The sequence below is a fragment of the Camelina sativa genome, chromosome 9, assembly GCF_030686135.1.
Source record: "Camelina sativa cultivar CO46 ecotype springtype chromosome 9, ASM3068613v1".
In the NCBI taxonomy this organism is placed as follows: Eukaryota; Viridiplantae; Streptophyta; class Magnoliopsida; order Brassicales; family Brassicaceae; genus Camelina; species Camelina sativa.
The window spans coordinates 36,887,301-36,914,670 of record NC_141888.1 but is presented as its reverse complement, the minus strand read 5'-3'; the positions used below and the strand labels follow the sequence as shown (position 1 = coordinate 36,914,670).

Here is a 27,370-nt window from a genome sequence, read left to right as displayed (position 1 = left end):
GTAAGTGGGCCACTGGTACTCATCTTTGTTCTCTTCTCACCAAAAGAGAGGTGTATAATTTGTATTGTCGTAAAAAAAAAAAAAACTCAATTTTTACTATTATCGCCAAAATTTATCGTTTAACAAAACATAATACAAAACAGACAAGATAGTTGTTTGATCACTTACTTACTAAGCAAAATTAACATGAGTACATGAGTATATATGCATAATGCATGTGTAGCAATATATTGAAAACCGGATCCTGGATACAACATAACCGAACTCGGGTAATATGGGCCTGAAAAAAGTTGATTTAGCGGGCCGTTAAACCGTTAAAATTGAAATCATATCGGGTCAACAAAACGGGCCGGGTCTACAAGACTCGGATCTTTGAAGAGAGCAAAAAGAATCAGAAATTTCGAAATCAATCGTGATTACACACAAAGAAGAAACTGGAATCAAAGAGGGATTCGAGAAATTTTTGATTTCGTGAGAGCGCTTTGGAGCAGAAGAAGAAGAAGAAGAAGAAGGAGGGAAGCTAGGGTTTTCTTCAATCAAATCCAGATAGAATCAATTCTATTCATCGATATTAGGGTTCCCTTATTAAATTATCCATTTAGTAAAGCTTCGATTTCCATGGCGGATGGGTACTGGAACCAGCAGAGACAACAACAACAACAGCATCAGCATCCTTCAAGTGGTCCTCCTAAACGTCCCCGTTCCGATTTCGGTAAGCTTTCCTTTCACGTTTTCTCTTAAATACCCAAATTTGTAAATCTGAGGACATGATTAAGCAATTTGATCGTATCATCAATCATAAGGGGAGTATAAGTAAGCACATAGATAGTTAATGCTCGTAATTTGAATGTTATAGCTTAACAAATCCTGAGATTGAGTAATGAAAGAGAGTGAATTCAAATGTTTTTGTTACCGTCTTGTAGAAGCTCCACCATCTATAATGACTTCAGGGCATGAGATGCACGGTGGTGGTGGTTATTATCCGAGGGATGAGGATCTTGATGTTCCCGATACCAGAACTATTGGTTCAGCTTATGATCGATACCTCCAAAGCGTGGTACCATTTCTTGTTGATTCTTTTTTGGTTCATTGTTCTGAAAAAGTTCTGAAAAAGTTTTGTTTTTTTCTTTCTCTTGAAGCAAACCCCTCCTTCTATGCAATCAGGAGAAGCTGGTTCTGTTTCCATGGGAAGAGGAGGAGGAGGTAACGGTCAAACCATGGATGATTTTATGATGAGACGTGGTGGAGTTCTTCCTTTAGACCATGGTAGTCTAAATGGCCATGCTATGGGTTTTGATCCACCAGAATCTGTTGGTAGACGTAACCGAGAACGACCTTTACCTCCAGATGCATCTAACACTTTATTTGTTGAAGGACTTCCTCCTAACTGCTCAAGAAGGGAAGTAGCTCGTATCCTATTTGATGACAATTGAAACTGATATGTTTTTTTTTATCCTATTTAACTAACTTGACGGAAACCATCTATTTTTACTGTCCTTAACCAAGGTCTAGATATATTTCGACCTTTTTTAGGATATAGAGAAGTGAGACTTGTGACCAAAGACTCCAAACATGTAAGATTCCTTGCTTTTAAGTTAGGGTCTTGTTGGAAATCGCTTACCCAAGTATCTTATTACTTTGATAAACCTACGTACTGAAGTATTTCTCATTTTATGGGCAATACAGCGCAATGGAGATCCTATTGTTCTTTGTTTTGTTGATTTTACAAGCCCTGCTTGTGCAGCGACTGCTCTGAGCACCTTACAAGGTAAACGATAAGCTTCTCTTTCTTGCCACTTTTTTTTTGCTTTTAACTGTTCTCCTGGCTTTTGGATCACTTGTATTTTAAGTTTGTGTTAGTGAATCTTTTTCTATTTGGTTGTCTTCCAATTACTACATATTACGATACAGTGAGTTTGGTTTCGAAAAGTACAACCCTACATCATATGCCATAACACACTATGTGCTATATATGCCTTCAAACTATGCCTTAATCCTTAAACCATAAACTCGTCCTATAAGAAGCTATGCGCTTGAACCTTAATGTTCTTTACAACCTATTTCACAGGTTATCGAATGGACGAAAACGAGCCTGATTCCAAGTTCCTACGGCTCCAGTTTTCAAGAAAACCAGGTTCAAGACCAGGACAACGAGGAAGAAGGTGATGGATGACTCAGGGACATTGTGGTTCATCAACCAAATGGTAGTTTATTGTAGTCTAGCGGAAAGATCATCCATCCGTAGAAATCTCAATTAAACCCGCACATTACATCACTTGTTGTATCGTTGAAGCAAACCTGAGTCAAGACTCGAGAGAAACAAAGATGCGCGGAGATTGTAGAATATGAGGTAATAATAGAACCTTAAAAAGGCTCTTATAACATATATATATGTATACTTTTTGTTCCCTTCCTAGCTCATGAGTCCTGTTATTAAGTTGTGTTGTTAATTTCACATGTTCATTACTAAAAGATTGGCTTTACATATGAATTGATTCTTGTTTATTTTCTTCTAATCGAATTTTTATATGAAGATGATTACATTACATTACATTTGTTCTACTCTGCTTTATCCACAAGTCTTTTTGTTTTAGTTTTCTTTCTTTCTCAATTCATATGTTTGACTTGTCTTCCTCTCTCCTTTTGTCTTCTCTTCTGCTTGGGAAAAGAACAATTGTTTGGTTTCAGTTCCCTTTTTGTCAATTAGTTTTGTTTGTGAGACGCGTTTGTGGGTGATGTAGACGGGGAAGACTTTATTATTTTGAGATGAATGTTAATACTTAATAGTACTACAGATTGATTAATGGGAAAAATGTCATAAAATACATGAACTCACTCATTTAGGCCATTTTAATCATCAATTTCATCACAGGCTATTTTAAACATGAAATTGCATTGACTTTCTGTTTTAAACATGAGCTTGTGTTGACCAGGACCAAAGAGACATGTCGTTAACTTGGCAAACGGAGCAACTAACTGGGGTTAAGATGTCGTTAACTCTCTCTGTTAAGTCTTACACTGACATCGTTTGTCGCTAAATGAAATCGAGAAAACAAAAACCCAATCCCCAATTTCCCCAAAAATCCCTAATTCTCAATCCCCAATTTCTCCAAAAATCCCTAATTCTTCGATCTGGGCTCTCAAATCTTCAATCTCTTTGTCAATGATGGAGAATTTTGGTAAAGCATCTACAACCTCCTCATATACACCTTCTTCAACCCATTTAAACAAGTGGTCCTGAAACACAAAAACAAAACTCAAACCTTGAAAAACACTAAATCAAAACAATGCAACCACTTACATCTCCTCTCTTTGGACAGCGGAAGAAAGGTCTTCCTGGGTTTGCCTGCGTGTTCGATGTGTAAAGTACGACATCTAAGCCGCAATGACACTTCGAGGGGAACCCATGGCACCCGCGGCCTCTGTTTTCACCGTGCGATTGCCCAGAATTGCAACTCATGTTTGTAGGATAATATGGAGATGAGAGTTTTCGATATGCAGATGAAAAAATCAAACTTAAGAAGAGAAAACAATGTCGAGAATTAGGGATTTTGTTTTGAGAATTAGGGATTTTTGGGGAAATTGGGGATTGGGTTTTTGTTTTCTCGATTTCATTTAGCGACAAACGATGTCGTGTAAGACTTAACAGAGAGAGTTAACGACATCTTAACCCTAGTTAGTTGCTCCGTTTGTCAAGTTAACGACATGTCTCTTTGGTCCTGGTCAACACAAGCTCATGTTTAAAACAGAAAGTCAATGCAATTTCATGTTTAAAATGGCCTGTGATGAAGTTGATGATTAAAATGGCCTAAATGAGTGAGTTCATGTATTTTATGATATTTTTCCCATTGATTAATTTTATTTAGATCATTTTTTTGTGGTCCGAATTTATATGTAATATTTGTCTGATTGTGGAAACTGTAAACTTTCTGAACGAACATTCGACCCAAGGTAAAAAACAAAAATATTATTACTTTCGGGGTTGTGGATTACTTTTCTAATTTCGACTTTAAACATCATATCGATTACCGGTTAGATGTTGATAGCATTATTATTTACTACTATACAAATTAGTTTCTTTCTGTTCGTAAACTATTTTTCTAGACTTTTATTAGGAATTTGATATCTAAATACACTTAAATGTATATGAAATCTAATTTGAGAATATAAAGATCAATTATCACTACCGACGCTTTGAATACACAAAAACAGAATAAAAAAAGATGATACTTCCTCCGTTTCAAAATATATGATGTTTTAGTAGAAACACGCATATTAAGAAATAGTTACTTTTAAAAAGTTAAACCAATCATAAACAAGTCTGCATAATAGAAAATATAAATTTTGATCTAAAAGTTGCATAGAAAGTTGGAAACATCCTATATTATGAAACAAAAATATTTCTCTAAACATTCTATATTATGAAACGGAGGGAGTATTAGTGAGTATGACTACGATCGATCATATTTACATTCCGAATTTTTTTACCTAGTTTTTCATTATGTAACTATAAATAACTAACTTTATAACAGTTGGATCAGACCAATAAATATTGGTGATCGTAATCATCTTGTATTATAGTGTGTGTGTGTGTGTTAAAAATACTAATCTACAAAAACAAATTTGAATGTTTCGCGTTTCATAGTTATATATCATATTCACCTTAAGTTTTTTCCTTATCTATCGTTTTATTATTTCGTCGTTGTACTCGTTTGATATATATCAGTACTAACTTATAATAAACGTATTGTACAATTAGAATGTCTCTATCATAAGAATATAAGATCGACCACTCAACAAATTGCTCTACTTTTAATCAGAAAATAAAACTGGTCTTTTTATTATACAGTTTTAACGTCAAAAGTCTACTATGCCATACATATTGCTCCACTTGTAATTCATAAAATCGACGAGCGATATTTATTACATAACAGCAATTGATTGGCAATGTTAACAAAAATAATATATACTTATTACTTACTTTTCAAAGAAATCATTTAAACACACACAAAAAATCATTTACTATTTATAATGGGAAACAAAAAAACAAAAGATTAATCTCTTGCCAAAAAATCATATATGCACACCACAAAACACGTTATTCGAAGGCAGATGCTTTCCCCCGCATCACTTTTCGTATTACATATCAAACATTTTTCATGTCTGTTGTGTCCCTCTCTCACGGTTTTTTTTTACATCACTCGGATGTTTTTTTTTCTCCTTTTACGAGCAATATTTAGTGATTTTAGAGACAAAACTTGTATGTGATCTTTTTGCTTTTCTGTAATAAGCTGATCAGTTAACAACACACGTCCGTCTATAATAAGCTAATCACTTAACAATAGATTAAAAGAAACAAAAAAATGGCAAGAAACAAGAAAAATGCGAAGTAAGTTTTGTCCTCTAACAATTAAATGTTTCATACGAAATGCTGCAACGTGCTCACGAGAACTATAGGTTCATAGCCTTCACGATGGTAATCCACATTTACTGCTGAGATTAATAAACAAATACGCCTAGTCACGATATATCTAACATACCGTTGACAGTATTTTAAAGTATTGTTTTAGCCACTAGTTTGGAAAAAATATTTTAACTTGCTAGCATTCAAAGATAAGCATATATTTTTATTCGTTTAGTCGTCTCCTCAATCATAGAGTTCTAAATGACTCTTGATACCAAAGCTGGAAAGTTTAATGTTAGACAAAAACAACTTAAATATCTTTGGATTCTAATCACTTAATTATTCATATATACTTAGTTTGATACTACGATACGCTTTTAAACATGTTCATTACAACGTATGGCCAAGTCCCATGTCGGTTGTCAAAATCTACTGTAGACGAATGTGTTTTAGTTTCCTTTTCAACTTTTTTTTTTTCAGAAACGATACTACTTTTGAATATATAAACTAAAATGTATACGCTACACGTTTTTATATCCACCTTTCATCATCTTCTTTTTTCAATGTTGGCAAATCTTTACGGGAAAAAGGTTAATGAGATTGAGTTTAGTGTCTTTTTGGATACTTTTCATCATAGTCGGTGATTAACATATTCGTTTACATTATCCAATAATTCTTTGTTTTTATTGTTTGGCACGACGAAAGACTATCAAGGAGATTGTTGAATTGTTTATTTCCATGAAGAAAAAGAGATGCATGCATTTTTATGAAAAATAATTGTTTGTGAATTTTGTAGGATATATATTGATTTAGATGGATCTACATCTACCTATTTTCTACCAAATCAACATTATTGTAGTTATAAACATATTTAAGTTTTTATAGTTAGTACCATTATATTCTCCTTTAGCAAAGTTCAAATTAAAGATGTATAATATCACGTTAGCGAAGATCTCTATCTAGTATTTATGTATTTTTTTTCTGCTCTTTTTACGTGTAATTTTTCACACTCTCAAATTTGTTTCCATTTTCTACCTTTTTTTAACTGAGATATTGCAATGGATCAATGTTGTTTAGTTTGGGAAATATCCTTTTGGGATTTTCGATTAAGTTTAATTCAGACTGTGTAAGTTTGGACCCAATGGAATTATAACCAAAATATATATATATATCAGAGAGTTAATATCCATAAACACAAAAACACTTCGTTGGGTCTTGGTTTAATAGTCAGTAATCAGTACCAACTTAGATTTGTACATTTAGTGCATTTCACTATCGTCAAGTCTTTTCACAACTTACTTATAAATTGTAGACTTTTATGACTGTAAATTATTAACTTAATAGTAATATTATTCTCGAATATGTGTCTATCATTTGTGGTATATTACCTAATTTAATTTGGAGAAATTTTCACACTGAAAAAAAAAAATGTTGCCTAACAACTACTGAACTACAACAAAAACGAGGTAAAAGTATTGTTCTATGGTAAGTACTAGCAACTAAGAAATTCTATACATATTTAGAGTAATAGCAATTATATATGCATTTTGAGAGATGGATAAATAATTTGAAAGAGGGACGAGTTTTTCTCGAGAGGAGACAAAATCAATAAAACATTGAATAACAAAAAAATTGTACAGAAAGACGTATTTAGCAGCCCTCTTGCGGCCCCCCACGAAGAAATGAAGTCTACCAACCCCTTCCAGTGCTTTCACACGGATACATGAATTTGGTAATTTAGAAGTTTCAGTTTCATACATTCACACATTGTGCTATAATTTGGTAATATTATACAAATATTTATTTCTTAAACAATAATGAGCTATAATTTTTAGGATCGAAGATCATTAACATCTTACTTGAGTTTTTCTCAATACTTAAATAAAAAGTTGTAGAAAGAAATAATTTTTTTTTTGAATATGTGAGTAGCATACTGTGATTGCGTAAACGTACGTAAAATGATTATATATAAACATTATCTGTATAAATATCAATATTCATTACAAAATATATAAACTGTTGATCAGGTGAAGATTCCGGTAATGGAGGTTTAACAATTCTAACCAGTTTGTTTAATGAGAAATCAATCAGCCATGCTAAAGCGGAAAAACATTGTTTTTTTTACGTCTTTAACTTTTGCATGGAATTTTTGCTTTAAAGTCGTTGATTTGTTTGGTAGATCATTATTATAAAAATTCAAGCACGTAGTTTTTGATATAATACTAATGAGTGAAGAAAGCAACACAAAACTATTGTCTGTTGACCATCTGTTTTAGGTATAGAGTTTATTTATATGTAAATATAATGAGTTTCTAATTTACGATTTGTGAACGAGTGAGAGCCTGAATTGAATGTAAAATTTATTTTTTAAAAAGAATGATTTTATATTAATTGATATAAAAATTTCTTTTGTAGTTTTGATGCAACCCATAGTCAAAGCGCTCCATCATACTTGGGACCGAGAAGATCACTAATGGAGGAGAGACACTTTCGTACTTGTTTGTCGAGAAAACTGATGAGTTGAGGTGTTTCACATTCACTGGAAGAGAGAAAAACATCAGTGATAATAGTGATTAAACATTACATTTTCTTTTTGTTGACAATACTTACACATTCCATATAAAGAAATATGTAAGAATATATAAAATAAGTGAATCCAATTGTGTCCGATTTATTGGAACACATTTTATTCTTCATTTATTGAAACACAGTAAAGTTGGGCAAAGTGTGCATTACGACAAACATAAACTCCATAGGTGTTTACCAGGGAATAGTAACAATTAATATGTTTCGATCGATCAATGTATGTTCTTTCTTTTTCATACATTTCATATCTTTTATCAATTCAGCGACACGTAGTTGGTAATATATTGATATTAATACATTATATATCTTATCTCCAAAGAGAAAAAAATCAAAAAATCAAAAAAAATCAACCAGTTCTATTGACAAAATAAAACAAAAAATCATACAGCTATTATGAACCTTATAAGCTACCACATCACAGACGTACCTACGTCGCGTAAGATTATCAATCAAATACCATTTTCCGTTTTGTTACCTTTATTGGCTTGGACTTTGAATCACCAAACGATGTTTCGCATCTGCCTGCCTTGCAACATTAGTAACTTTTTTGGATAAAACGAATTTGAACTTAATACACACACACACATCGTCACAAAAAGTTAAGTTGTTGTTGGTATATTTTCATTCCTAAGCTTAATTCGATAGAAAGAAAAACCGAACAATCAAATTCTTCATTTATGTTTATTCGGATCATTACTTAATAAACAAAAAAAGTAAATCGTACTGTGTCTTTCGTATGTTCTTCAAACAAATATTTGTTTATTTCAAACATTAGTATTATGTTAAAATAACAAACCCTAATTTAAATTAACTTGGTCTAAATTATTAATTGACGGTGATTATATTAATTTCGTTTGAGGTCGATTTCTTCTTTATCAAAATTGTCAAGATTAGTTATATAACTTTTGACGCCTAACCAAAATAGTCAAATTTCGAGAAAAAAAAAATACTATATAGAATGTTAAGTTGTTGATTTGTCTATTTCATTATCCAGCTGGTTACTTACTACCCATTTGATAAAAATCAAAGCAAAAATAAAACCTCATTTAAATTCTTGTATCCAAAATGTTATATAGTCATATGTTGACCAAGCTTCGGTGTTATTAGTTTATTACCCTAATTTTCAAGAAGAAATTTGGCCTATTATGGATATGAAAAAAGAAATATACAATGTATCTACGTTATGGCATTTCTCGTTGGGTTGTATACATCGTTCACAAGTAAGCAGCTAGAACAAAATTCACCATAAATTATTTATCTTGTCTTGATCTTAAAACGTATTTACAATTGATTTAATGTAGACTAATTAACAATTACATAAAGAAATGGCGGATTAACAAGAGTAATGACAAAAGAAACATGTTATAAAAATGTAATGAAACAAAAACCCAAATACAAAAAGATTGACTGACTGTCACCGGTACAAGAGAGAATCCAGTACATGAACAATGACAACCTTCTCTATCAATGTTCCTTTACTTCTATAGTCAACTTGGCCGCCTATATCTTTAAGACTTTAACGCGTTGCTTCTTTTTTTTTTCTTCTGTATATACATTTTTCTTTTATTTAGCTACTAAATAATTAATAATATCTGACATAAAATTTGTAGGTTGCAATGAATAAAATGTAAAAAAAAAAATTGTTAAAAGATATGATAAACGTGTAACTGATAAGATAATTTGTTACATGCATTAGTTTAAATTCATCAAATATTTTAATACATATTTTGGGTTGATGAAAGCACACCATGGCATTAATTCATATGGCTTCATTTCTATAGTTAAACGTTTTGATAGAAGAAAACTAAAGTAAGGTAGATTTTATGTGATCTTAAATGCAATAATTTTTACATTTTAACGATTTACCATATCAGAAAGAATTGTGTAATTATCTCATATAACAATTAAGATCTTTGGGGCCATGATCTAAGCTCTCGATCAATTCTTTTAATTTTGTTTTGGGTTCCATTAACATATTACATATACCATGGTAAAATTATGTTAGCTTCACATTCAATGTTCTTTATAGTCTATATTATATTTGATTTTGTATGTTCGGAACATGCAGAACATGTCGATCAAAGACGACCAAAAATAATAGAAGGGATATATAAAGATAACAATAATGAAGCCCGAGGGAGACTAAACTCATTTTCTTTCTTTGTATTATTAAATATCTTCTTTATTTGTATTACTTAGACACGACACAAAATTACTACCATGAGAGATAGTAGTAAAAAAGGGATTAAATGTAAAATTGAGAAGCTATATAAAGGGTGCTAAGGGGAGAGAGTAAGAGCATCAAACACAAACATAAACACATAACAAAATGGGGTCACCAATGGCCTCTTTTCTTATCTTAGCATTCTCCCTTGCTTTTGTATCACAAACCACCGCAAATTACTTCTATTCTTCCCCTCCTCCACCGGTCAAACACTACACTCCTCCGGTTTACAAATCCCCTCCACCACCAGTTAAACACTACTCTCCTCCTCCGGTCTACAAGTCTCCTCCCCCACCCAAGAAGGACTACGAGTACAAATCTCCTCCGCCACCAGTTAAGCACTACTCTCCCCCTCCGGTCTACAAGTCACCTCCTCCACCCAAGAAGGATTATGAGTACAAATCTCCCCCACCACCAGTTAAGCACTACTCTCCCCCTCCGGTCTACAAGTCGCCTCCCCCTCCCAAGAAGGATTACGAGTACAAATCTCCCCCACCACCAGTGAAGCATTACTCTCCCCCTCCGGTCTACAAGTCGCCTCCCCCTCCCAAGAAGGATTACGAGTACAAATCTCCCCCACCACCAATGAAGCACTACTCTCCCCCTCCGGTCTACAAGTCTCCTCCTCCTCCCAAGAAGGATTATGAGTACAAATCTCCCCCACCACCAGTTAAGCACTACTCTCCTCCTCCGGTCTACAAGTCTCCTCCCCCTCCCAAGAAGGATTACGAGTACAAATCTCCCCCACCACCAGTTAAGCACTACTCTCCTCCTCCGGTCTACAAGTCTCCTCCCCCTCCCAAGAAGGATTATGAGTACAAATCTCCCCCACCACCAGTGAAGCACTATTCTCCCCCTCCGGTCTACAAGTCTCCTCCTCCTCCCAAGAAGGATTACGAGTACAAATCTCCCCCACCACCAGTTAAGCACTACTCTCCTCCTCCGGTCTACAAGTCTCCTCCCCCTCCAAAGAAGGATTACGAGTACAAATCTCCCCCACCACCAGTGAAGCACTACTCTCCCCCTCCAGTCTACAAGTCTCCTCCTCCTCCCAAGAAGGATTACGAGTACAAATCTCCCCCACCACCAGTTAAGCACTACTCTCCTCCTCCGGTCTACAAGTCTCCTCCCCCTCCCAAGAAGGATTATGAGTACAAATCTCCCCCACCACCAGTGAAGCACTATTCTCCCCCTCCGGTCTACAAGTCTCCTCCTCCTCCCAAGAAGGATTACGAGTACAAATCTCCCCCACCACCAGTTAAGCACTACTCTCCTCCTCCGGTCTACAACTCTCCTCCCCCTCCAAAGAAGGATTACGAGTACAAATCTCCCCCACCACCAGTGAAGCACTACTCTCCCCCTCCAGTCTACAAGTCTCCTCCTCCTCCCAAGAAGGATTACGAGTACAAATCTCCCCCACCACCAGTTAAGCACTACTCTCCTCCTCCGGTCTACAAGTCTCCTCCTCCTCCCAAGAAGGATTACGAGTACAAATCTCCCCCACCACCAGTTAAGCACTACTCTCCTCCTCCGGTCTACAAGTCTCCTCCTCCTCCAGTACATCACTACTCGCCACCACACCAACCCTACCTTTACAAATCGCCACCTCCTCCTCACTACTAGATTACTTAATCGTCTACTCTAACGGTAATGATTACTTATCATACTTTACAATGCTACACCTCAATCAAATTTCAGTTACCTATTTCATATGTTAACATAAATCATATATTCTTTCAGGAGTCGACGACCGTACACAAGAAAACAAAGAATCGTTTGGTAATATAATAAAAGACACAAGATCAATGACGAGAGAATTGAAACGGATACATATGTCTAAAGAGAAAGTTTCCCATTCTAATACCTTTTTCTTTATTTCTGAATACGTTATATTGTAATAAATTTCAAACATGTTGATGAACGTGGTCCCTTCATGCATGCAAATCAGTCATATGTTTGTTAAGTTCAAGTCCTGTTTTGCTTTCAGATTATTCAATTTCAGAGTTTCGTTGTTCAACTAAATAAAAAGTATAAGTTTCTTTTCATTTCTTCTGCTCCACTATCCCAAATTTTAATTGGCTTCTACGATCGAAACTCCCAAATTCTCAAATTAGCCATATTTAATGAAGTGACCATCTAAATGATTAGTATATTAGTCCCCTATATACGCATATAGTCCTTCTGTATCATGAATGTTGATATTCTAGAATTTTTTCTTGTATCACAAAGGATGATTTTTTTAGTGTATTTAATGTATATTTATTCTTAAAATCAAATAACTAATTAATGTTTTTACTTTTATAATAAATAATTAAATATAGACATGCACTTGAATGACAAGTGTAAAAAAAGTAGGAGTAAATGAGTACTAAAAGGAATATAAAACAAAAGTAATTAATAATAATACAACATTTATTATTTTTCTTAATCTTGGTAAAAATACTAAAAAAATCATCTATTATGATACAGATATATATAAATAAACATAAATAGTGAAATATACATTAATTATATCTATTTATACATTGCTCATCTCAGGTTTATTTACTAAGTCATTACGTAACATTATAAGTTTATAACATTACATTTTTTTTTGTCATTGTGGTGGGGTTGAAAACGTGTTTCAGTTGAAACTCAAGAGGATATAGTGGAACTGGTCAGAATGTGTGCTGTATAATGTAAGTACAATTAAGGACAACATCTTACGTCTTAGTTTGGACCAGAAACAAACAACACAAAAACCGAGTTCGTTGACGGTAAAAGATCATAATGCTGGTCAACGGCTCTTAGTAGAATCGCAATTGACTTATATATATGTCGTATCGTGTCATGCAACTCACGTGTGACCAGTGTGTGACCTTCCCTTTTCTTTGTTGGTAAAAAAAAAAGGAAAATAAAACTACTTGTTCGGCGAAGTAGGCTATGAAATACAGTATGTAGTAGTGATCTATTTATTTTGTACGTACGTATTAGTTTATCTCATATGCTTAACTAATAATTCGGCTTCGGCAAAAGACTATACTATATATTCTCTTTTTTTTTTTTTGGTATTATTACATCTTTGTAACTTTGTTTCTTCTGTAGTTTTGTGTTTGGATTTATCATGCTTTTGTATATTCTCAAAATTTCCTGCTTACGGGAGATATATCAATTGCTTTCAATAATTCATTGGAAACAAGTGGTGGTATATTTCTGCATTATTGACTACCTTGGCTATTTTGGAACAAAGTAGGCAGGTCTTCATACTTGTTGTATTGCAATTATTTAAGTTGTTAGAGAGAAAAGCATAATAATACGAAGTACTACTTTGCTATTGCCAAATTAAAATATATGTAAGAACAACGTAAATAATAATGTTAAAGTAAAAACTTATGTAAGAACACATATATAATACATGTACAATGTAAACATTCAAACTTATGTAAGAAAACAGTGTCGTAAGTTATATGTTTAGGTCTTTCTGTTTCATCTTTTCACCATATTTCAATACATTAGTCAGAGTAAACTATATTTTGGATCCTTATACACCCCGAGAACCAAATTATATAATCTTACTAAATTAAATTATTCTCATCAATTTGATCGACTCATTGTGATGATTTGTTGGATCATCTATAGACGGAACATAATGGTTCATGACACATGCATAGGAAATGGCCCCATTTTGACTTACGTGACCTAATAAATCATTGGTCATGAGCAAATCTGCATCATCAAGCATCTTCCTTCAGTTTCAAGCTAATGAAATCATATCATTAGTTTGCATATATAATTTACGAAGAAATTGAATCAAACATACATATGAGTGGTGTTAAAGTTGACTAAAAAAGAGATCAGTTTCCAAGAAATTGCTAGGTGACATCATAAGAGAATGAACCACTATTAAACACAATAAAGAAATTAGAGCAGTTCTTGTTGTCAAGAGTTCAGGTGAAACAGAGATGATTTAGGGTTTCAAAGACATATAAGTGTTTAAAACTTAATGAAAATCTCTATGAAGCCATTGCTTGAATATCAAAGTAACAAAAACCAAGATGCTCAAGGCAAATCACAAAGCAAGACTAGAATAACCATAGCACATTCCATTTTAACAGTTTTGACCAAATTCTGGATTACAAGAAAAGAACAACAAAGCACATCGAGATACAACAGAAACACAGCTTAAGAACATCTCATCAACAACAAAGAAGCAGAAACAATCATTATAGAAATCAGCAAACAATCATAAACAGAGAGAGAGAGAGAGAGAGAGAGAGATAAAGGTTTCTATGTAACGCGCAACGAAGACAAACGGACCTTTAGTTTTTGTCTGTCTTGTATCATGGCATCAATGTAAGCTTAGCATCAAACACAAACCCTCGACACAACCCATCAGCATAACCAGGTACACCCTCAATCCATCTCCAACCATCCCAACAATCCCACATAGCAAGCTTCCCCATCCTTTTAGCAGAGAAGTAAACCCTATCACCACCACCAAAAACTTTAAACTTACTCGATTCTTGAAACCCACGGTACATCTCTAAAGGCATCCTACCAGCTTCTTCCCATTCCAAACTCTCTAAATCAAGCCTAAGTATAAGAATCGTCGAACAAGCCGGGTTCAACGAAAACGTCGACTTCAAACCACCAATCATCAGAAGCTTAGAGTCACCGTCGCCGCGCAACAAACGCGGTCGTTTAATGATATCGAATATATCACCCCACTCATGCTTCTCCAAGCAAACCCAATTCGTATGAGTGACTGTTAGGTTCGTCAGTTTACAAGAGAAAAGCTTCCATTGACTCCTCCATGGTGATCCAACATCACACAATGCGAAAACAGAGCTAGACATCAAAACAGGGGATCTAGGTTTCGACGGTAAGTTAGATGAGAACTTAAGCCATTGGTTAGCAATCACAGCACCTGAGTAATACAAAGCAGCTAGCTCAGTGAGGACCATGACTCTATTAACAGAATCAACAAGAACAGTTCCGTGACGTGACCAAGCTGAGCCAAGCTGAGGCAAAACTTTGAACTGACGAGTTAAAGGATTACAAGCGACTAGAGATTTGCTAGATTCAGATAAATCAATGGAGTCACCCCAAAGGTAGATCAATCCGCTTGAAGAAGCTACAGGCTGAGGAGATCGGAAAGGGAGGAAATCGAGATTGAATCTGAACCATTGATTCTGTTCCGGATCGTATACGTGGATGTGACGGTGGCTGTGGAGTCCGTTTACGCCGATGTGACGGTGGCTGTGGTGGTGGTGGTGATGAGGAGGACGGAGAGCGAGTAGATTCAACGGCGGACGAGTTGAGATGATCTCTATAAAGCACTGAGATGTTAGAATCTGGTTAAAGAACTTACAAACGGATCTGCAGATCATGATGTCGCGGAGAGGAAGAGAAGAGAAGATCTGGTGGAGAGAATCCGGTGGAAGACGGTTGACCGGAGACGATTCCATTTGGTTTTTTTCTTTCTCTTCCGCCTCCTCCTCCGTTGGTTTGCGGCGGCGGGTCGCGGAGAAAAATGGGCTTAGCTGAGAATTGTGGGTAATAAAAAGGGTAAAATGGGAAAAATACAGAGAGTTAAGGCGTTGTGTGAGTTGTCATTGGTTGCGACTATTGGGTATATGGAACTGAGAGAAGGTGAAAGACAAAAAAGGGTATAATTTATAGTTTGCCGTTTTTGTCCTTGGTTTTGCTTTATGGGCTGACTCACCTACTTGTCTCCTTATCATTTGAATATTTCATTTCATTCATTAATACACAATACTATATATATTGTCTTTATATAAAAAAAAATTATAATTATTGGAAGTGTCTAAAAAATACAGTATGTATTAAAAAGACTCGACAACATACGCATTTTTGAATAAGTAATAGTTTAAACCTAATTAATAATATTATTATCTATCAATAATTTGTAGAGTATGGAAAGGCACAACTTCCACCAGCACCTCTCATCTACTTACCTACAAACAAAATAAAAGAGATTATTATTATATGATATGAAATTTCTAGTATATCACGGTTTCATTATTTGTTTTACGAATTTAAAAAGAAAAAATGGTCTAAAACAATCAAGTTGTTTATGTCGGCCTTGTTGGTTATCGGGTCGGTCCAAAACATATTTCGGCTACTTTTCTCATATGTTTTTTTTTTTTTTTTTACTTTTCTCATATGTTATTCCAAATATAAATAAATTGTATATAAAAAAAGGTCAAATTGTACAGGTATTAGAAATGGGAAATCATTTTACAGCAAAATAACGAAAATAGTAATCACTGCTTAGAGGAAGGAAGATTTACATGCAAATATCATAATCAGAAAACCTTTGTGTAATGAACAAATACTAGGATATGGTTTGATCGAATAAAATACTATATACAGAATTTGCATTACTGCTCAAACTTCGCTTAAAGCAAAAGTCGACTATATATTGTTTACAAAAGGACAGAACCGCTACCACAAACTCGGTCTTGTAATCCGAGCGTACAGCGTTAGGATCTGGTTAAATGATAACGAGCAAGCTCAACTCGACCCTAATCTATGAACCATGTGCTACTGGACTTGTCATTTTGGGCCACTTCGAACTTTGAAGTTGAGTTTAAAGTAACAGCTATCAAAAATTTTGACAACCGAATTAATTGCTAACACTTACATTAGAAATTGAGTTGGACAAAGAACTTAGTATTCAAGACATATTTTGTACAACAGTTTTGTTTAGATTTGCCACTAAACTAAACAACCACCAATCTCATAACAGTAGTCTGATATCAATTGCAGCAGAAGAGATAAATATGGCCACAACAATCGCAGCCACAAATGTGAAGACTCTTCCAAAAGCTCTAGCGCCTCATATTTTCGGTTCAATAAGCTGCTAAATTCAAAGACTAACCAAAAAAAAAAATCCAAAATAACAGTTTAAAACAATGAGCATAATAAGTTAACATAGAATAAAAGCCCTCAGTTACTGAAAAAAACGTCTTTTATGATCATAGATGGTACAACGCACAAGGTTTCTTCAAAGCCAATGACTCTTCATCATCTCCATTGCCGCAACAATACCATTGCATGTGTGTGTGTATATATATATATATATAGAAAGACAGAGAGAAAGAGAGAGAGAGAGAGAATGAGAGAGAGAGACAGAGAAGCAGGTACAACAATGGAGAATATGAGTCTCGACTAGAAGCAACCAAGCGGCACCACTTAATAACTAAAGTATCATCACAGGGCTTAAAATCTAACAAAACAAAACAACATACAACTACTTGTGATTCACAATACCGTCTCAACAAACAAACCATCAGAACTAAGTAAAAACAAAATAAAAAGCCCTCAGTAAACAAATCTGTCATATGTGGCGCATCAATATCCGGTTTTAAAAAACGAACCGTAATTACCATTGCAATAAACGAATAGTAGCAGCAGCAGCAGAGAGAGAGAGAGACGACTTAGAGGAAGAAGAAGAAGAAGAAGAAGAATCACTAACAGTGATGGTGATGATGATGAAGATGATGACGAAGAGCTACAATGATAACTACAGTAACATAATTAAATAAAACCAGGGCACCACTCAAGATTTGAGTTTTTACATCAACGGGCAAAAAATAAAAATCGAAACTTTAATTAAAAAAAAAAGAAGCCCTCAGATCTCATAGCTATAAATCTGATCATTCACGGCTTAAAGTAAATGAGTAAAATCCAGCAACCTTAAAAAAAAACCCTGAACACCACCGCTTCGCATCCGACTAACAAGTGTGTGGGATGATGAAACTGTGGTAGTGAGATTGTGCGTGTGTGTGTGTGTGAATGTTCATCGACTACGTAGCGACAGCGTTCAAGGCTTTCTAAGGTTTTTAAAAACAACAACATGCTGGAGATTACTCAAATACAACCGCTCTATAACATAATTTTATGCATCATTGGGCCAAAAACTCAAAATCACAACGAAAACCAAAACTAATAAGTTTAAGTTCCGACTAAAGAAGCTTAAAACCCAATCAACAAAAACAAAAAAACGAAAAAATTGGAAAACTATAAACAGAGATCTCAATCGCTAGACGGCGAAAATTATGCTAGCAAACAAAATCTTGATCTTGAGTTTGAAGGTTATTTATATTATCTAAAGAGACGATAGGATTAGGGCTTCCTATATTGAAATGACGATTATACCCTTAGACCTTGAAACTGTTGATTATTTTAGTTTTATGGGCCTTTGTGGTTTACTCATCTATAACCATAAAGCCCATTAGGTTTTTCCTTATATCTTCTAATCACTATATATATATACTAGTAGTACATTGCATGTGGTTTGGTCCTAATTGTAATAAATTTTAGTGTGCCAAACGCTGACGACAAAATTTAAAATGGTTATTGCCATAAGGCCAATGACATTGATTAATATTGTTTAATGAGAGTAATCACAAACACTAGCTAGTGCTCCACCGGTACTCTCTTAAAGCTGACAATATTTAAGCACGACGAAACCTTATACCGTCATTAATTTGAAGTTCAATACAAGTGTTTTGTAAAGAATAATTTTATTTTCAATCTAAGATTTCTAGCAAACTTACTTGAATAAGATTATGTAAGGAGATTGTGCTCAAAAACTTCAATGAGAAAAATAATCATTGATGTGACCAAGGAAAATAGTACAAATTTTTTTTTTTTTTTTGGTTTAAAAAATAGTACAAATTTGTGGACGAGTAGTCTTATTATGATTCCGCTTATCTTTTCTGAAAATGAAATTAAGATCTTAACGATGTTTTACTTATCAAAAGCGGCAACTTGCTAATGAGCCACATTGACCCTTTCAAAGACAAACTATCCGGGATGGCCCTTCAAGGTACGTTTGCCTTTTGGATCACCAACATGAGATGAAATTATAAACAAAATTAATTACGTCACATAACTTGGTTAATTAAACTATAACTATCGTAGTTTGGTCAATTCTTATATTAATCTTCCAATCATTTTTATTTTTCCTCGCAAAAATCCACACATAGTGGTTGATTTTGCTGTTTGATTGGTCGACAACCTCAATAATAAGATCACGAAATAACAACTTTGGGTAAACTTTTTTTGGTTTTAAATTCTGTTTGTGAGAATATAAACAACCTATTCAAAACTATAACTACATATGTAAGTAACTTGAACAAAATTAATGTTTCATTGAAACGTAAATTAAAAACTATGCATAACGTGGGGTCTCTCTACTTGATGGACTCTTCACACCATATTCACACACGATTGGTCCTTTTAGATTTTAGCATTGTAGACAAATATTGTTGTAGTATACTATTAGTTTGACGAAAAAGAAGTTATCAATATTAAAATTAAAAACAAAAAAAATTAATCGATCGAGAAAGAAACTATATAAATCTTTTGTACTTGAGAAGACAACCATTCATATCTGTCTTTAACACAGGAGAGAGAGAGAGAGAGAGAGAGAGAGAGAGAGTTGCATATTACATCTTCCGATGTTTCGTCTAACGAGAGAAGTCGTCTCGGTACTGGTCCGTACACACCAGAGTGGGAAGTGGGGAACGCAAGAGCACATGTAGCTTTTTCCGACAAGGAATAGTTGCCGTTTTCTGGAATCTGCTCTGACGATCATCAAGTCGACAAAAGCAGAGTGTGTGCTCACTTCTCGGTGTCTGTCATTTGCTCTGTCGTCTCTCCTTTCCTTATATAATTTTATATGAATATCAAATCATCTAATGTAAAATCGGAGATATATATATATATATATATCAATAACCCAATGTATACGATTCGAAGTTATCATCGTTTTGGATTTTGAGTAACGTTACGAAAACAATCGAATTATATATTGGAAAAAAAAAAAAAAAAACTCTAATGAACATTTTTTTTGTTGCAACTTGAAATAAAAAGCAGGAGGATCAGAATAAATGAAAGCTTGAAACAAATCTACTAATTTCTGAGATTCTAGGTGAAAAAAATAAAACACCCACAAGACAAGAATCTCTGAAAGCATGATGTGAACAAACATTACATACAAAGCTGAGTTTTTGTATCATTCATTCACAGGCGAGTTTCGTATCGAAACTGCTTAAACAGATAGCGAAAGCTTGAAACGCAGACAGCGGATATCGGAAATCCATCGTAAACATGTCTTTCCCCACTTTCCCAAACTGCAATATGATCTTGTCTGGACCATCCGTCTGGCTAGACTGTTGCGTCTGAGGTTGAGGTTGAAGTTGAGCTTGAGCTTGAGTCTGAGTCTGAGGTTGAGGCTGAGGTTGGTTTGCTGCAATCAGCTGAAAGTTTTTAACTGATGCGACAGTTACACGTCCCCTGAAGTTCAAACACCAGCACTGAAGCTGTTCATGCCACCTTGGTGGCTTGTTCTTAAGCACAAGCGGCGGCATAACCCGCTCTTTACCTTCTTCTAATCCCGCTTCTTCGTCCTCACCTAACGGACCAAGAATTTCTGAAAACCGTGCGCTGCTAAAATCATTAGAGTAATCGTAAGTGATTTTACTAGAAGAGGAAGAGGTAAAGCTGCGGAATGATTCGTCAAGAAGAGAGCGAGGGACAATGATCTCGGGTTGTCCAGGCACGGTTCCACCTTCAGCGAGGGAAGAAGCGGGAATTGAATGCATCGCACAATGCATTCTCCTTGGACCGCGCGTTCCAAGAACATTTAGCTCGTAAGATACCTGCGCGATCTTGTAGCTACCGGTCGGGACTTTGGGAGAGACTCTCTTTGAGTAAAATCTGCGGCTAAGGCCTACCGGTTGAACCACTCGAGAGGTGTTGTTGTTACTATTGTATGCAGGTTGTGTATCGTAAATTATGAACTTCGTCCCAAGAAAATTAGACCTGAAACAGAGGAGAAAGTGATATCATAAGCTGTGGAAACATTCATGTTTTATAACTCTGGCAAAGTGTGTTTTTACCTGATTTTGCCAATGTAGGTATTGCTTGATCTCGAAATGGTGTCTGCGTGCATAGAGATCACGTACTCGGTGTAAGTAGTTCTTCTTATGCGTTTTGCTGATAGAAGGAACTTTCCATTCTCAACTAACAAAGCTGAAAATAAATAAACAGACCAATGGATGAGAAGAGAGGTAATGAAAGAGAACAACTTGGAACAGAAGCAAAGAAGGTGAAGCCTTTACCAGGACTGAGACAAAGGTATAAATGGTATGTCAGGTTAGATTTATCCCGTTTGATAAAGCATTGCATTGTTGCATCTCTTGGTCCCGGCTATAAACACCGAAAAGAAAAAGAACGATTACTCGAAATCATCTTAATACTAAGCCAAAACATTAGAAAGAATTGTGACCAAACCTGTTTTAGGGAAACAGGGAATGTGATTTTGCCGGAGAGCTCAGGACTTTGAACGATGTCTTTGCACATATCTCTCCATGACCTGCACACAGAAGCACAAGCAACCACATGTCTTCGAGCAGGCCACACGCTTTCACTCTCTTCAAGCCTTTTGATCACATCTCGCAATAGCTCTGGAGGCAGATTCGCCCAAGGGGTTTCTTGAACCGTTACCACAAGTTGTTCCTCGTGAGAATCTTGAACCGAACCACGAGATTTCCCACCTTCTTTGTTCAGACTGCTTAACTTAAAGTCGAAACTACGCCTAGACAGACTTCCAATACTGTCTCTCACATCACGAACTATGCTGCGGAACGACATTTTTTCCTCTCTCTCTCTTTCTTTCTCTCAAGGTTCTGAAAGACCACAACAAAAGCAGAGTTTGATTCAAATTCTGAATGATACTTAATAACAAAGCAATGACAGAAAAGAAGATTCTCATCAATGGACCAAAAGCAGGAACCACCAGACGCTTTTTAAAAAAAAAAAATTAAGAAACATTCTTTTGATTCACATTTAGTAAAAAAAGAGAACATAGCAAACTTCAAAATTGAAAGACAGAAGCTGATAATTCAAAATGAAGAATCTTCGAAAGAAGTAAAAACAAACAAAAAAAAAAAAAGCAAAAGGGAAACAGAACAGTCTCTGCTCCCAAGAACAAAGTTTGATTGATTAATATGGTCCCAATTCTCCTCAAAATAATTGAGATCTGATTCCAAGTATAAACCCTATTATTATTCTTTGGATTCAATTGAGAAAAGACAAGTCTTTACACTACTTCAAGAGGAGAAAACCAAAAAAAAAAAAAAAACGAAACTTTAAAGATTTACATAACAACATATCATCAAGTGAAATTATAGACTCTAGGATTCAGGATCATATTTGTAGATCACAAATTAGTCTAATCTAAAACTTTAGTTGATTAAATTGGTCTATAAAGAAGATAGATCTAGAATCACTCCCAAACTTACAAGAAACAGACAAACCGAAAGATCGATAATTCCAAGGGAAACAGAGAGATCTGTTCAGACGAATTCGAAGAAGCAAAAAAAAAAAAAAAAGAGACACTCCAACACCTCAAAATCAAATCTTGAAACTTTTTCAGACAAAACATAAGAAACTAAAAATTTGGGGTCTGATCAGAACTTACTTACAGAGTTGTTGTGTTGTGTTATGCCTCCTCGTCTTCTCCGTTCAAAATCCTTTAAAGGGTTTTTGTCTCGATCTCTGTTTATCTCTTTCTCTCTCTCTCTCTCTATCTAGAAGTTATCTCTGTGTCTCGTACAGCACGCGGAAACCAACTACGTTGTCCTCCGCTCCACGAACACGAACACATCTCTTTATTTTCACCATTTTTTTATATTCAAATATAATACTAATACTTATGGAAACTGTTTTTATTACTCTGACTACAAATTATACTCTCTGCTCTCTGCTTCTGTTCAGGATATTTTAATTTATTTATTACTATACATATATATATATATATCAGTATTATGTTTTTAAAATGCAACAAATTGTATTAATGTAAAAAAAAAAATGATTCCACTAAGCACAAAATATAGCAAGTTGTTTTTTTAGTCGTTGACCTCTTCTTATTTTTTTATTTTTATTGGAAATATCATGGAAAACAATTTTGTTGAGATTATCACTTGCTAAGATTTATGTTTCTTAACTTGTAAGTCATTTATGTTATTGCTAACATCTAAAATTGTATATGTTTTTGTACAGAAACTAGTTTTCATGATTAGTTTATATGAATATGAAACAAAACAAAACAAAAAAAAAAAAATAGTTTTAAGCTTTGAAAATTTGGTAGGGTTTACGGTTTACCTACCGTTCTTTTAAAATATTATTCAACTTTGGTTTCTCATAAAACATTCTTTATATGTAAGATTAACAAAATATTAATGACCTATCGCGAATCAAACACAGTTTTTGATATGGGCTGATAAAAATAAGTGTATGATTGTTTTAGCTACCCAAAACTGAAATAATTTGTAAACGTCTACCGGACTATTCAATACGTGGGAGTGTGGGCGATGTGTTCGGGTGCTAGCCACAAACAAATTTATTAGTGCAAAATCTATGATGCTGAAACGACAAGTCTCAGACTCATAAAAGCATGTCATCCTTTTGTAGCAAAAAAAAAAAAAAAAAATCATATCGCTTTGATTGGACTTCACTTTATATCTTAAATTCCACTATTATTGGTTGGTTATGGTCAGATTTTTCTTCAACCTTCTTAATTAATTACTTGTCAACTTTCATTACATAACCAAAAAAAAAAGGTGCTAATAATGAATCTAATTTCATTTTTGAAGTATGCGAAAAAAAAAGGAAGATTGATTACGTGGGAACAATTGAGAAATTGAGATAGATAGACGAAAGAAAAAGAAGATAGATATTGGGATAAATGGATAAAGACTATTTATATTCTATAAATATGAACGGCTGAGATGGATCATTCCGTGATGAGATTAGTTGAGCGACACACTCTCGTCATAAAGACCAACATGACCTGTGAATAATACCAAAATTACCCCTGATGGTTTAATTACTATTACTAGTTACATACTTGTACAGTTGTACTTGCGAAGGACCATTATTTTAAATTATGGTGTTATTTTTTGTGTAACGATGGCTTTGTCAATTTGAGATAGATTTTGCAAACATACGCAACAAATATATGATCCGAATTTGTATTGTCAACTAGTAAGTATATTATCTGTTGTTTTTCTTTTCTTATTATAATAAATTAAGAAGAAGAAACACATACGAGAGAAAAGATCATGCCGAGACGAATATATAGGTCGAGAAAGAGATGTGTTCAAATACTACTGGTATACTAGTATTTGTTTATTCAGAATCAATGCTGTGAAAGATTTGCAAGCTAGAAACAACTCATTCCGATTCGAGTTATTATAAGAAAACGACAAAAAGAATAAATTTCGTAGATATATGTTGTATTTTGGAAAGCGATAACATCGTGGCAGGTAAGGCACACCAAAGAGGTTGACTTTGACCTTACAAAAAAAAAGCTTCGAACTGAGGCAGAGGCTTTATTTTCATATGAACATTCAAGAATCAAGGTTAATTATTTATAAATACCCATTTGCTATTTTTCGCCATTTGTGTATTTACAAAACTATATATGACATTAATTCAAATTACTCACAACTGATTGCAGCTGGGCTACAACGAATAACGTATAATGGGGTAGTGTAAGGAATAAAGATATTACGAAGAAAACGATACCTATCAATCTGGAAAATACAGCATATCTGAAGATATCATACTGTGTTTCAATAGTTTAAATGAACGTTGGCACGAAAACGAAAAAAAACCATCCCAAAAGCAAAAGTATCCCACCCAGCAGCCACTAGTATACAGAAAACTGGTTGAATAATGATTAGTAAGCTAATTAGTAGTTATTTACTACTATATTTAAAAAGCCCCCAAAAAAAAACAAAACAAAAAAAACGTGGTGGGAGTGAGACCTAGTCACCTTAAGACCATGAGGGATTCAATGTCACACAGCATAAGAATACTATAATAAAATCATAACTACGATACAAATTGATCAATTAACTAATTTTAATCAGCCTGATACACACACACGCGTATATGTACATGTGCGTGGCTAAATGATTAGAGCATAAAAAGTAATCCTATACGAGCGAGCGAGCGTGTTGCCTATACGAAACATAATATTCTCGTAAATGTTAAGGAAGAACATACCTTAACCGTTTTGTCGTTTTTAATCATGATGTTTTTTTTTTTGTTTTTTTTTTTTTTTAATTCAGCATAAAATACTAGTATTGCATATGAAGAATCTCATAATCAAAGCAGGTGGTATAGGTCTAGCACGTTTAAGGTCTAGCTAGAGTTGTGAAAGATTTGCTGCCCTTCACACAGTTCATTGAAACCAGATCTTGACTATAAACAAAAAATAAGGAACCGTGCAATAGCTTATAGATAAAGGCCCTCATGAGGCCCTCTCACCTGACAATATTTTAAAGGTGACAGGTTTCTTCGAAACAATGATAACTGGATTTCTACAGTATTCGGCCTTTTAATAAGTGAAGGCCCAAAACCTAAAATCATGTTCGCTGGGCCAGTGTGTTATTTGTATATGTGCTCGATGTACAGATTAATAATAGTCGACACTAAAGTAAAATTAAAAATTAAAAGTGATATCCATAAGGCCATGTTTATAGAGGGATCACTTCACCTGATCTTGGGCTTTTAAAAATTGAAAATTAATGAATAGTGCCCATAAGATCAGATGAAATGATCTTAATTAAGATCTGTTCTATGTGGTGTTCTTCTGCTGACGTGGCAGCTTGTAAACGAAAGAAAATGTTTAATTTTTTTTTTATTTCATTCGACGTTTATTTTTTACTTTTCTTCTTCTCTCTCTGAAAAATCGAAACGGCGATTTCACGAGAGATTTTTTTTCCTCATCGTCTTCTCCTCTGTCCGGCGATTGAAACACCGGGGCGACCGTCTCCTCGTCGTCTCCTCGTCTCCTCGTCTCGTCGTCTACTCCGGATCCACCGATTAGCTGTTCTTTGTCTAGCTGGGTTTTTGGGGTTGGGCTCTTTGTCTACCTGTTACTTTGGTGGGTTTGTTGAATTCCGGTGAGAGAAACAATGGCTTGCATGAAGCTGGGATCCAAATCTGATGCTTTCCAGAGACAAGGCCAGGCTTGATATATTCACTTGATCTCTCTCTCTCTCTCTAATTTTATTTTGTATTTTGCTTCTTGTTTTCTCCTTTCAATTGAGCAGACTTGGTCTGAATTTGAGACCATGGTCTTTCTTTAAGGCAATCTCAGCATTACTTAATCAAAAAACTCATTCCTTTGTCTTCTTGGGTTTTGCTAATTGCATGTTTTGCACAACTGGACTTCCAAGTGACATTGTCGTTGAAGTTGGGGAGATGTCTTTCCATCTCCACAAGGTACAATTTGCTTAACTTGAACACAACACTCTCTTCTTGAAACAGTTGCCTTAACCTGGAATAGTTATTGTCTTCTAGAATGTTATGCCTTTCTCCAGCATTGTAGAACTGCTATGTATCAAAGATCTGTTTGGTGGGTGTGTATATTTATTCTTTACAACATTGTGTCATATTAGTCTTTTGTTGATCAAAAAGATCGAAACTTTGGTTTTTAGCTTTAATCTTCTTATATGACTATTGACTAATCCACCAATGCAATTTTGCTAGCTGTTCCACATCCTTGATTATTTGCTGAACTTTCTTTTGGTTCCTTCACAACTCATTCAGTCTCTGTAGTTTTTTGGCAATGCCTTGTTTCCAACAATGAGAATTCTGACACTTATTGTAGAAACACGTATCTAGTAAGCCCCCTCTTTGTGAAATAATGGTGTTACTTGCAATTTCTTACACCTTTTGCTTTAATCATTTTTTGCTATGTGCAGTTTCCCTTGCTCTCTAGAAGTGGAGTCATGGAAAGAAGGACTGCAGAGGCGTCAAAAGAAGGGGATGATAAATGTCTCATTGAAATTTCTGATCTTCCTGGCGGAGACAAAACGTTTGAACTAGTTGTCAAGTTCTGCTACGGTGTGAAGCTCGAACTCACTGCCTCTAATATGAGTGTGAAGCTTTGCAAACACTAGTAGTCAGCATAAGTTGTATATGTTACAATTGTTACTATTAGTAGATTAATAAACATGATCACTATGAATCAGTACTGGAACAGAGTTGAAAACAGAGGATGTGGTAAGATACTTGTCATGCGTTATGCAAAATCAGATATAAATAAAGTAAACAATGTATGAAAA

The 27,370-nt window shown here is 34.7% G+C and overlaps 4 protein-coding genes, 1 long non-coding RNA gene, 1 other non-coding gene and 1 pseudogene across 9 annotated transcripts; 3 read left to right on the top strand and 4 right to left on the bottom strand.

The window, feature by feature from the left end:
- Nucleotides 1-371: 371 nt before the first annotated feature.
- LOC104713359 (nuclear speckle RNA-binding protein A) lies at nt 372-2,551 on the top strand. Of its 2 annotated transcripts, none has more exons than XM_010430458.3 (6): nt 372-712; nt 924-1,057; nt 1,140-1,410; nt 1,513-1,574; nt 1,687-1,768; nt 2,069-2,551. In XM_010430458.3, the coding sequence occupies exons 1-6, from the start codon at nt 619-621 to the stop codon at nt 2,164-2,166; spliced, it is 741 nt and encodes a 246-aa protein (XP_010428760.2). In that variant the 5' UTR covers nt 372-618; the 3' UTR covers nt 2,167-2,551. The 2 variants fall into 2 exon arrangements, with proteins under 2 accessions (XP_010428760.2, XP_087322956.1); XM_087466830.1 differs by having other exon boundaries at nt 409-712; nt 1,165-1,410.
- Nucleotides 2,552-3,093: 542 nt separating this feature from the next.
- LOC147939227 (uncharacterized protein At1g43920, Chloroplastic pseudogene) lies at nt 3,094-3,460 on the bottom strand (annotated as a pseudogene).
- A 6,815-nt stretch (nt 3,461-10,275) lies between these two features.
- LOC104713358 (uncharacterized) lies at nt 10,276-12,259 on the top strand. The gene is made up of 2 exons (XM_087466829.1): nt 10,276-11,861; nt 11,955-12,259. Exon 1 carries the CDS (start codon nt 10,320-10,322, stop codon nt 11,835-11,837), a length of 1,518 nt encoding a protein of 505 aa, XP_087322955.1. The 5' UTR covers nt 10,276-10,319; the 3' UTR covers nt 11,838-11,861; nt 11,955-12,259.
- Nucleotides 12,260-13,562: 1,303 nt separating this feature from the next.
- On the bottom strand, nt 13,563-15,963 carry LOC104713357 (SKP1-interacting partner 15). The gene is made up of 2 exons (XM_087467237.1): nt 14,511-15,963; nt 13,563-13,919 (listed from the first exon to the last, which is right to left on the bottom strand). Exon 1 carries the CDS (start codon nt 15,659-15,661, stop codon nt 14,534-14,536), a length of 1,128 nt encoding a protein of 375 aa, XP_087323363.1. The 5' UTR covers nt 15,662-15,963; the 3' UTR covers nt 13,563-13,919; nt 14,511-14,533.
- Nucleotides 15,964-17,525: 1,562 nt separating this feature from the next.
- Nucleotides 17,526-17,589, bottom strand: LOC147939226 (small Cajal body-specific RNA ncR26). Its single transcript, XR_015567728.1, has one exon.
- A 2,524-nt stretch (nt 17,590-20,113) lies between these two features.
- Nucleotides 20,114-23,084, bottom strand: LOC104713356 (tubby-like F-box protein 1). 3 transcript variants are annotated; one of them, XM_010430454.3, is made up of 5 exons: nt 22,711-23,084; nt 21,522-21,916; nt 21,350-21,437; nt 21,128-21,260; nt 20,114-21,050 (listed from the first exon to the last, which is right to left on the bottom strand). In XM_010430454.3, exons 2-5 carry the CDS (start codon nt 21,879-21,881, stop codon nt 20,246-20,248), a joined length of 1,386 nt encoding a protein of 461 aa, XP_010428756.2. In that variant the 5' UTR covers nt 21,882-21,916; nt 22,711-23,084; the 3' UTR covers nt 20,114-20,245. The 3 variants fall into 3 exon arrangements, with proteins under 3 accessions (XP_010428756.2, XP_010428757.2, XP_087322954.1); XM_010430455.2 differs by having other exon boundaries at nt 22,715-23,058; XM_087466828.1 differs by having other exon boundaries at nt 22,532-22,868.
- Nucleotides 23,085-25,872: 2,788 nt separating this feature from the next.
- Nucleotides 25,873-27,370, top strand: LOC109124571 (uncharacterized). The gene is made up of 2 exons (XR_015566689.1): nt 25,873-26,525; nt 27,008-27,370. It is a non-coding gene; the product is annotated as an uncharacterized LOC109124571 (long non-coding RNA).

What these genes read in the sequence shown, in the direction of transcription:
- LOC104713359 (XM_010430458.3), top strand. Translation starts at nt 619, where the DNA reads ATGGCGGATGGGTACTGGAACCAGCAGAGACAACAACAACAACAGCAT. An exon ending in ACGTCCCCGTTCCGATTTCG is followed by an intron (nt 713 to 923) that starts GTAAGCTTTCCT and finishes ACCGTCTTGTAG; the next exon opens with AAGCTCCACCATCTATAATG. An exon ending in TGACCAAAGACTCCAAACAT is followed by an intron (nt 1,575 to 1,686) that starts GTAAGATTCCTT and finishes TGGGCAATACAG; the next exon opens with CGCAATGGAGATCCTATTGT.
- LOC104713358 (XM_087466829.1), top strand. Translation starts at nt 10,320, where the DNA reads ATGGGGTCACCAATGGCCTCTTTTCTTATCTTAGCATTCTCCCTTGCT.
- LOC104713357 (XM_087467237.1), bottom strand. Translation starts at nt 15,661, where the DNA reads ATGGAATCGTCTCCGGTCAACCGTCTTCCACCGGATTCTCTCCACCAG.
- LOC104713356 (XM_010430454.3), bottom strand. Translation starts at nt 21,881, where the DNA reads ATGTCGTTCCGCAGCATAGTTCGTGATGTGAGAGACAGTATTGGAAGT. An exon ending in TCCCTGTTTCCCTAAAACAG is followed by an intron (nt 21,438 to 21,521) that starts GTTTGGTCACAA and finishes CGGTGTTTATAG; the next exon opens with CCGGGACCAAGAGATGCAAC. An exon ending in ATACCTTTGTCTCAGTCCTG is followed by an intron (nt 21,261 to 21,349) that starts GTAAAGGCTTCA and finishes ATTTATTTTCAG; the next exon opens with CTTTGTTAGTTGAGAATGGA.